The 9,178-nt window shown below is 41.2% G+C and overlaps 1 protein-coding gene across 1 annotated transcript in view; it reads left to right on the forward strand.

The window, feature by feature from the left end:
* LOC123757291 (transforming growth factor beta receptor type 3) overlaps positions 1–8,166 on the forward strand; it is a 720,483-nt gene extending 712,317 nt beyond the window's left edge. Inside the window, 3 exon segments of the mRNA XM_045740847.2 lie at positions 5,945–5,973; positions 5,975–6,143; positions 6,278–8,166. Coding sequence (XP_045596803.2) covers positions 5,945–5,973; positions 5,975–6,143; positions 6,278–6,390 — 311 coding nt within the window. The 3' untranslated portion in view covers positions 6,391–8,166.
* The last annotated feature ends 1,012 nt before the right edge of the window (positions 8,167–9,178 follow it).

Here is a 9,178-nt window from a genome sequence, read left to right on the forward strand (position 1 = left end):
ACCGCCTCCCGAGTTAGGTCCCTCTTGTTTTCGTCCTTTGGGTAGGTAGCTCTGGGAGGCAACAGGGCTCCCCCCAGAAAACCTGCATTAAATGTAATGAAACGCCATTTTCCAGGTGAGACCCAGAGGCTCCCCAGCAACCCTGTTTCCCTCCGGTCAGCAGTTTTTCAAGTGTTTTGATATCCAGCCTCAGAACTGGAGTCTTGGGTAGCCGGCACAAGGGGTCTGGGGCTCCCCTTCCCTCTCCCGGGGAGGGGGGCAGCTGCGCAGGCGGCGCGGCGACGTGGTGACATCATACTCATTAGCTCGTTTTTATTTTGGGAGTTCTGTCCACTAGTTCAGCTCTCAGTAGCAATTTCTTAACCAGAATAGGGGTTTGTTTTGGGGATGTTTACCTTTCTGGGTGCCTGACCCAGTCGATGGTAGATATAGAATGCTTCCAACCACATGGGGGTTTCTATAGGCCATTGCTCCTCGTGCCTCTCTGAGGGGGCCCGGTTCTGGCTCGAGGTCCCCGGTAGGCCTAAAGAAATCCATACATATGACTGATGCCAAAGTCTGACATTAGCAATATCAGTCTGGTTAGCTCTGGGAAGCCTCCGGGTCTCACCCAGAAAATGGCATTTCATTACAATGAACGCTGTTTTTTTGGCACATAATTTTTGACCACTTTCCATGATGATCCTCTTGAAATTTTGCCGTGATGCTTCCATGCCATGTTCGCTTATCAGCTCCTTCCTGGAGATGTTTTGCAGTTCCTCTCTCATTCTTTGATAGTCTCCTTAACCCTTAACATGCTCGGGGTCTAATATCCTGCCATCCCCACAGGCGCTTGTCATTTTGAAAAAAAAAAAATTATTTTTTCTTTCTAACCTGTTAATTTGTGTTCACTGATCACGGGAAAAATAATAAAAAAATCGTAAGTGGCATATATTGCCCGCTATAGGGCGGGGAAGTCTGGCAAATTATAGGCGCTGACTCAGAGTGCGTCACAGGCGGTCTGTTGCTCGCAAGCTGTCAGGCCAGAGTTGCCACAAAGAGATAATTACCGAATTATTTCAATGTCTCTGATTGACTTTTCATACTTTTTTTGCTGTAATATTATTCAATAGTGTGTAGTTTGATATATTTATATAATAAAATGAGTGAATCGTTGGTGTACTCAAAAATATGGTGTGCATATTGTTGATTCAATTATGTTCATCAATCAGTGAACAAATACTTTGTCGGTTATTACACTATAAGCACAGGTTATATATAAGTATTTGCATGTTTTGTTCACTATAACGAACCACTAAGTAGCTATTATGAGTCAAAAAGTAATGAGGATTGACCGCCGTGTACCAGCCAGCCACTCCCGCCCTCCCTCCAGTCATCTGACTCACCCTCATTCTCCTCCCACAATAATGTTTTTGCTATAATTCACTATATACAGACATTATATATAAGTATCTACATGTTTTGTTCACCATAACTGTACATCTAAGCTTGTATGGTGAGTAAAGGCACAGAGATGTGGCTACTCACACAGTCAGCTGATCGGCGGCCACCCTCAAGGTCAGACGCACTAATATTTCTCCTCCAACAATACTGTGTGGTGTTATTACGCTATATATCTTATATACAGACGTTATATATAAGTATCTACATGTTTTGTTCACCATAACTGTACATCTAAGCTTGTATGGTGAGTAAAGGCACAGAGATGTGGCTACTCACACAGTCAGCTGATCGGCGGCCGCCCTCAAGGCCAGACACACTAATATTTCTCCTCCAACAACACTGTGTGGTGTTATTACGCTATATATCTTATATACAGACGTTATATATAAGTATCTACATGTTTTGTTCACCATAACTGTACATCTAAGCATGTATGGTGAGTAAAGGCACAGAGATGTGGCTACTCACACAGTCAGCTGATCGGCGGCCGCCCTCAAGGCCAGACGCACTAATATTTCTCCTCCAACAACACTGTGTGGTGTTATTACGCTATATACACACATTATATATAAATATCTACCTGTTTTATTCATCATACTTGTACAAATAAACTGGTATGGTGCCCAAAGACCATCGTGGTAACCAGTAAACAACACCGTCGTCTGCACAGTGGTGTCGTGCAGACGACGCCACCGCTCTCACCAAAATGGCGGCTCCAAACCTTCTCTTGCTGTTTATACCCTCTATACGCACGTTATATATAAGTATCTACATTTGTGTTCACCATAGCGAACCACTAAGCTGGTATGGTGAGTGCAGTCAATAAAAGGTGGCCACACACAGTCAAAAGACATCGCCACCACCCTCCCTCCCACAGCATTACACCTCCTTCCATGGCGCACAGCGCTAAATATCACCACAATCCTGCTATTATCAGAACCCTGGTCAGTTTTATCACAGTCAGGGGTCTTCTGTAATAATATCATCACTACATAATAGCATGAACAAGTATAATTTGGCATTTATAGGCGATGCTGTGGTCACAAGCTGAACAGCAGTGCTGTTAGCTCATGCTGCGTGCATCAGGCTTGGTTGCTCACTCAATACTGAGGCAATAACACCCGGGAGTTTGGCCCACGATTTTTTTTAAAAATGGCGTCTGTTTACAAGAGCCCTGATGAAGGTGTGGTGAACCCCGTGTATCCGCGGGCTGTTTAAATCTTGCGTAGTACTCCAACACATCATATGACGTGATGCGCAGTTTACTGGTACAACGTCCAGCACGTCATATGACGTGATGCGCACTTTAAGGGTTAATGGTAGTCTAGAAATTCATCATCATTTACCTTTATGCTGATTTCTATATTCGTAGTCCATTTCAAAATATGGTGATCACTTGAGGGGGGGGTTAGCTTTACTCCTACCTGAATTTGATCTATCATACCCTCTTCTGATGTTAAAAAAAATATAATGAAATACTAATGTTAAGAGAGATAATTAATATGTCGGATATAAACAGCTAGGAGGCTGGATGCAAAGACCTAAAATATTAACAGCCTGTGTCATTTGCTCATAACCAATGGTACCAGCTTCAATTCTCTGGCAGGAGAGTGCCCAGATGTTTCTTTTCACTTGATGCACCTGTTTACCTGGCAGTAAATAGGTACCCAGCAGTTAAACAAATGTTGTGGGGTTTACTGGCAAGGTCAGTTGTTGTCCAAGGAGAACCTCGATAAGCCTAAGTTCAGGCTTCTGGTTCCTTGCGAGAAACCAATATTTCAGTAATTGACACCTTACTGTATATGCCAAATACAGGCATACCTCAGTTTAAGAGTTTAATTGGTTCCTGGAGATGCCTCGTATTCCGAAGCTAATTTCCCCATAAGAAATAATGGGAAATGAATTAATCCGTTCCTGATTACCCCAAAAACCCCACATCAAACTAAATTTTTATACCTAATTCATCTAAATAAACCTACGAAACTATGTTCAAGTTATTACTTACCTTGCTGTTGAATGCCGTAGGCGTATGGAAGATGGTGAGGAGGGGGAAGGAGGAGAAGAGTTACTGTTTGGAAGGGGAGTCCCCTTCTATTATCACATCAGGCAGTGAGGACCTTTCTGGTGTGCTCTCCCTGGGACGTTTCATCTGAGTGCCACTAAGTCCTGGTTGAGGCTCGCTGCTCGATTTCCTCACCACAAATCTGTCCATGGAAGCTTGCTTCTCCCTTCTTCGCAAGCTGTGTCTGTAGTAAGGCATCACATTGTCATTGAAAAGATTAAGGCTACGGCCTACTACAGCTTTCTCTGGGTGAGTCTTTTCAACAATTGTCTGAATCTCTTCCCACATCTGACACACCTTCTTAATTACTGCAGAAGGGACATTCGCTACTGCCTCATCCTCCTCCACTGTAGAATCATCCACTGTGTTGTCTTGCTGTTCCTGTTGAAGGGCTTGGAGTTCTTCGGTGGTCAGTTCTTCGTTGTGTTCTTCCACCAACTCCTCCACATCATCACCATCCAATTCCATGCCCATTTGCTGGCCTAGAGTAACAATTTCCTCAACAATAGGCGCATCATTTACAGGCTCAAACCCCTCAAAATCTAGTTCTCTCACACATTCAGGCCACAATTTTCTCCAGCCAGAGATCAGGGTTCTTTGAGTCACTTCTTGCCAGGCTTTGTCAACGAGTTTTAAAGCACTACAAATGTTAAAATGGTGTTTCCAGAACTCTTTGAGGGTGAGGTTTGTGGCTTCAGTCACTTCAAAACATTTCCGGAAAAGTGCCCTTTCATAAAGTTTCTTAAAATTCGCTATGATTTTCTGGTCCATAGGCTGAATTAGAGGAGTGGTGTTAGGAGGAAGGAATTTAACTGTGAGGAATTTATTGTACCTGGGCAACAAATCATCTTCCAAGCCTGGAGGATGAGCAGGAGCATTGTCGAGGAGAAGCACGGCTTTGAGTGGCAAATGTTTCTCCTGCAGATATTTTTCTATGGCAGGGCACAGCACTTCATTCACCCACTCCAAAAAAATAAGCCTAGTCACCCATGCTTTTTTATTAGCCTTCCACATCACACACAAATGGGTTTTCTGCACTTTATACTGTTTGAAAACCCTTGGATTTTCAGAATGATACACTAGCAAGGGTTTAATTTTCAAATCGCCACTCGCATTTGAACACAACACAAGCGTAACCCTATCTTTCATAGGCTTGTGTCCGGGCAAGGATTTTTCCTCCTTGGTAATGTATGTCCTCTTAGGCATTCTTTTCCTAAACAGTCCTGTTTCGTCACAATTAAACACTTGTTGCGGTAGGTATTCCTCAGCCTCTGCAAACTCTTTAAATTCCTCAATAAATCGTCCGGCGGCTGGTTTGTCTGAGCTGGCTGCCTCCCCATGCCTTGTAACACTATGGATACCACTTCTCCTAAATTTTTCAAACCAGCCCCTGCTTGCCTTAAACTCTTTCGTATCTGCATCACTCGTTGCAAGGGTATTCTTTAGAAGGTCTTCGTGCAATACCCTGGCTTTCTCACAAATAATGGCCTCCGAAACACTATCACCCCTTAACTCCTTGTCGTGTATCCAAATTAATAACAACTTTTCCACTTCTTCAAGTATTTGTGGTCTTTGTTTCGTTATTGTTCTTACTCCTTTTGCCACTTTAGCACTCATAATCTCATTTTTCTTCTTAAGTATAGTGCATATTGTTGATGTGGCTTTGTTGTACTGCCTACAAAGTTCAACAACACGTGTACCGATCTCATGCTTTCGAATGATCTCTTGTTTCTCCTCTATTGTCATCCTCACATGGGCTTTCTGGCCTTTATCCTTACCACTGGCTTTCTTGGGACCCATGGTGAGATATATGATAACAAATTGTATAGTCAAATCACCAAAAATCCAACAAAACACTGAAAATCCACGAGAAGAATTGATGTGGGGTAGTCACTGGGCGCGAGACAATGGTAAACTGAGGGGCGGAGGGGCGACGATCGCCGAACCACCACGCGCTAGGTCGGCCTGTACGCGTTCCAAGACATATTTTCTGAGGAAATCCTGCTCGTATTCTGAAGAACTCGCATACAGGGACACTCGCATTCCGAGGTACCACTGTAAGTCTAATCAACACAAGGCCAACTCTGCATAAATTAGGTTGATAGGCAAAGTGGCAAGAAAGCAAGAATTCAGTACCAGATTAATCTTTGCTGTTACTGTAGGCCAAAAGGGAGGCAAATAGCAATATTTCCTGTAATCGCGGTATATATACAGGAAGACCCTTGAAAGCACAATATCCAGGGTGCAGCCATGTGAATCCTGTCCCGAATCTGGCCCCTGACCTTGTCTCATTGTTAACATGATATGTAGTTATTCTGTACACAACATGACTGTCAATGGTCACTCCCAAGACTGGTGCAATATCCACCTTCCAGATTTAGACGGTCAAGAATGCTGTTTTTGTGTGAAAATTGTAATTGGTAATTATTTTCTTTTTAGCTCCTTTGTCACAAAGTGTTGTGAGTACCAGCAATGGAGTCGGCAGGCAGCTCAGCAGGGACTAGTGCCACTGATGATAAAACCCAGATCATCGTACTTGGTGGACTTTCAACTGAGATTGTTGTGGGTATTGCACTTGCTTCCTTTGTGATTGGAGTTTGTCTGACAGCTACACTCTGGGTTATCCACATGAAAACCGGTTAGTTTCATATTTATTGCTCAATTGGTTCTCAAATATGATCTTGTATGCACTTACACATTTTTTCATCTAATAAATATAGACTAAAATGATTTTTGGAGAGCTAGTATTATTCAAAGAAATATGGCTTTCAGATCCTCATAGGCAGAAACGTCCAGAGGGTGGTGCTCCTCGAAACTCTGGCTATGATCTGTCTGCTCATTCTGGTTCTTCAACCCCATCATCTCAAGCTCCCATGACAGCCTGACGGTCCCATGGGCTGCCTCCATTGTGGTCAAGGCGTGGGAAACTACAACACGCACCACCTCCCACTACTAGTTGTGTGTAAAGATAATCAGTTATGTGTAGGTGATGACACATTTTCCAAGGTTCATTTGACATCAGTCAAAATTTGTCTCTGAAAAGCAAAATGCAAAGTAAAAGTTAATGACAGTATGTATTAGCATTTAAGAACATTTGGAATACACACTACTTGTCCATCACCTCAAACAAGCTTGCAGCCACCACCTGTAGGCAACCATCACATGCCAGTGACCTCAGTACTTGGGGCCACTTTATTGTGTATTGCTTCCTTCAGCTTTGTTTTTGTATATGACTTTGAACACCTGTAATGCCTGCCCATAGCTAAGTGTTCTGTATACCCACCTGTATCACGGTGCACCTTGTGCAGAATTTACTCCTTAAAGATTTTTATAAGAGGAATATTTGAATATAATACTCTTCTTCAAATATTCAGCAACTCATAGTAGATTGGAAGCTAAAATATTTTTCTTGACTATGAAGTATGTGAGAAAAGTAGTTGTGAGACAAGTGAGAGCATGTGCTTAGCTTCCCATAAAAGTGCTTTACTCTCAGTGCTAGTTCTAGTTACATTATCTAGTTAAGTTGCATAATTATAATATATATGTGCAGTCCCTTTGGACTGTATTTTGCAACTGATCAGTTGAATATGTGTGAATTTTTTTTAGTTCAGGGTTAATTGGTACTTGTAACAATTTTGTATTTATAATGAGATTCAAATATGAATCTATGTTATCTGGAGTTATAGTGTGAGGTGATTACCTCCCAAGCCCAGAAATATAGTGGGCATATGCTACCTGTAATGAGAATGTAATTATCATTTAGGTTTTTAATTTAAGAAATAGTGAAATGACATGTTTAGTTCAGTTTCTGAAATCATTGTCATGTAAACTAAAAAATCAGGATAATATTTATTAAGTGTATGAGTTTGGGGTTTAACTGCTCTGCCTTGTTCCTATGTATGCCAAACTACCAGCTAGATTTTTTGCATTGTATCAGCCAGTACCTTGCATGATAGTCATGAGTTGCACCACATAATACGGGTAAATGTTTTTAAGCCATTAGTTTGACAAAGATGCTCCAGAGCAAAACGCAGACTTCCTTTTTATCCCCAATTTATATTTCTGACCAGATCGTTTACTATGAGCTGAAGATGGTATTGCAGTGTTTCATATTTGTAGAGTACTGAAAACCCAGATAAATACTGTTTAATGCTCAATGTGGAAAATCCTGTCAGTTAATTTGTTGGTTTAACTTTATAAATCTTTAAAGTAACCAGAAATGCCTATAAAACAGTATTGAGCTCAGCAGTAATCCACAAGTGTGCTCGAGTACCGCTGCAAATCGTAAAGAAATTCTTTCCAGGGTCTTAATGCTCATTGTTATAATCTTGTTATATATAAATTACATAACCTGCTGCTGATCAGCCATGTTAGTAAATAATTTCTCAGGTCCGTAACAGATGACTTTTGTACTCCGTTGGAGGTGTATCCTAAAATGAGGAAGTTACCTGTTCACTATTGTGCATGTGCACACACCGCAGTCACCAGGAGGACAATGTTGCATGTGAGATTCCTTCTGCCATGATATATTCCAATCCGAAAGAATTCGGATATATATTCCAAGTCGAAGGACTATACTAGACTACACTGGAGCTAGAGTGTTAGTGTCATGATGGCCCAGACCTGTAAATAATGTGTGTCCTCTGTGAAATGGGATCAGCTGCTACATGAAAGGACATCATTTATCTTAAAATGTTTGGTAATAAAAGCAACAGATTGTTGGAAATATGATGACCAAGTGCTTAGCAATGACTGATCTTGACACATCTGGACTCTTTTTATAAAATGTTGCTTTACTTTTAGTTAAAATGGCTTCACTGTTGAAAAATATAATGAAAATGAGAGAACAGCCTAGTGATGGCAATTCGGCCATAAATTATTTGTGTGACGTGACTTTGGCTTACCTCGTTCTCTGTACCTGATTCTAAACGTGGCCCAATGGGAAGTTATCATACCTTAGATGGAATTTCAGAGAAAAAACTACGACGTTCAGTGAAGCCCCAGCTAAGAGTAAAAATAGCTACTCACATCAAATGGTAGATTAGTGTGTGTAAGAGTGCATAGACTGTAAGTCTGTAGATGTAGAGGCAACAGGCTTAATACCAATGATGTTTAAAGTCTTAGAAATTGGGTGTTTATAACAGTTGAGCAGAAATTACCAACATTGATCAAAATTTTTAAATAAATGCAAGTCAATGATGTGGGCTTGTAAAGTGCTGTAGTTTTTTATGCTTAGCTTTGATATTTGTACATTAAAATAGTGAGTGGGTTGAGTATGACAGCCCCATTGGCTTGGTAGCATAAACTACCAAGTCAGGTCTCTATGTCACAATACAGTTACCAGTTGTCACATTTGTCATGTCATTTTTACCAATCATATCACACCAGCCATGTCATGCAGCTAGTCATACGACATTCTGTATCATTTCATTGCAACCATAATTGAATACACTTATAGTCACATGATAACATGAGTTAAGTCATATTGCCAGTAATGCAATACAGTACTTACATTAAACCATCTGTCACATTGCACTAGCAGTTTGATCATTCTGTCAGGTATGTCACAACACTACTTGTGCCATACTGTAGGTAATGATGTCAAATTATAATTTCATATTGCTGGCTTTGACACACCATCATACACATCACAGAAGCGGTCATATCATAATA

Source organism: Procambarus clarkii, chromosome 13, assembly GCF_040958095.1.
Source record: "Procambarus clarkii isolate CNS0578487 chromosome 13, FALCON_Pclarkii_2.0, whole genome shotgun sequence".
Classification (NCBI taxonomy): Eukaryota; Metazoa; Arthropoda; class Malacostraca; order Decapoda; family Cambaridae; genus Procambarus; species Procambarus clarkii.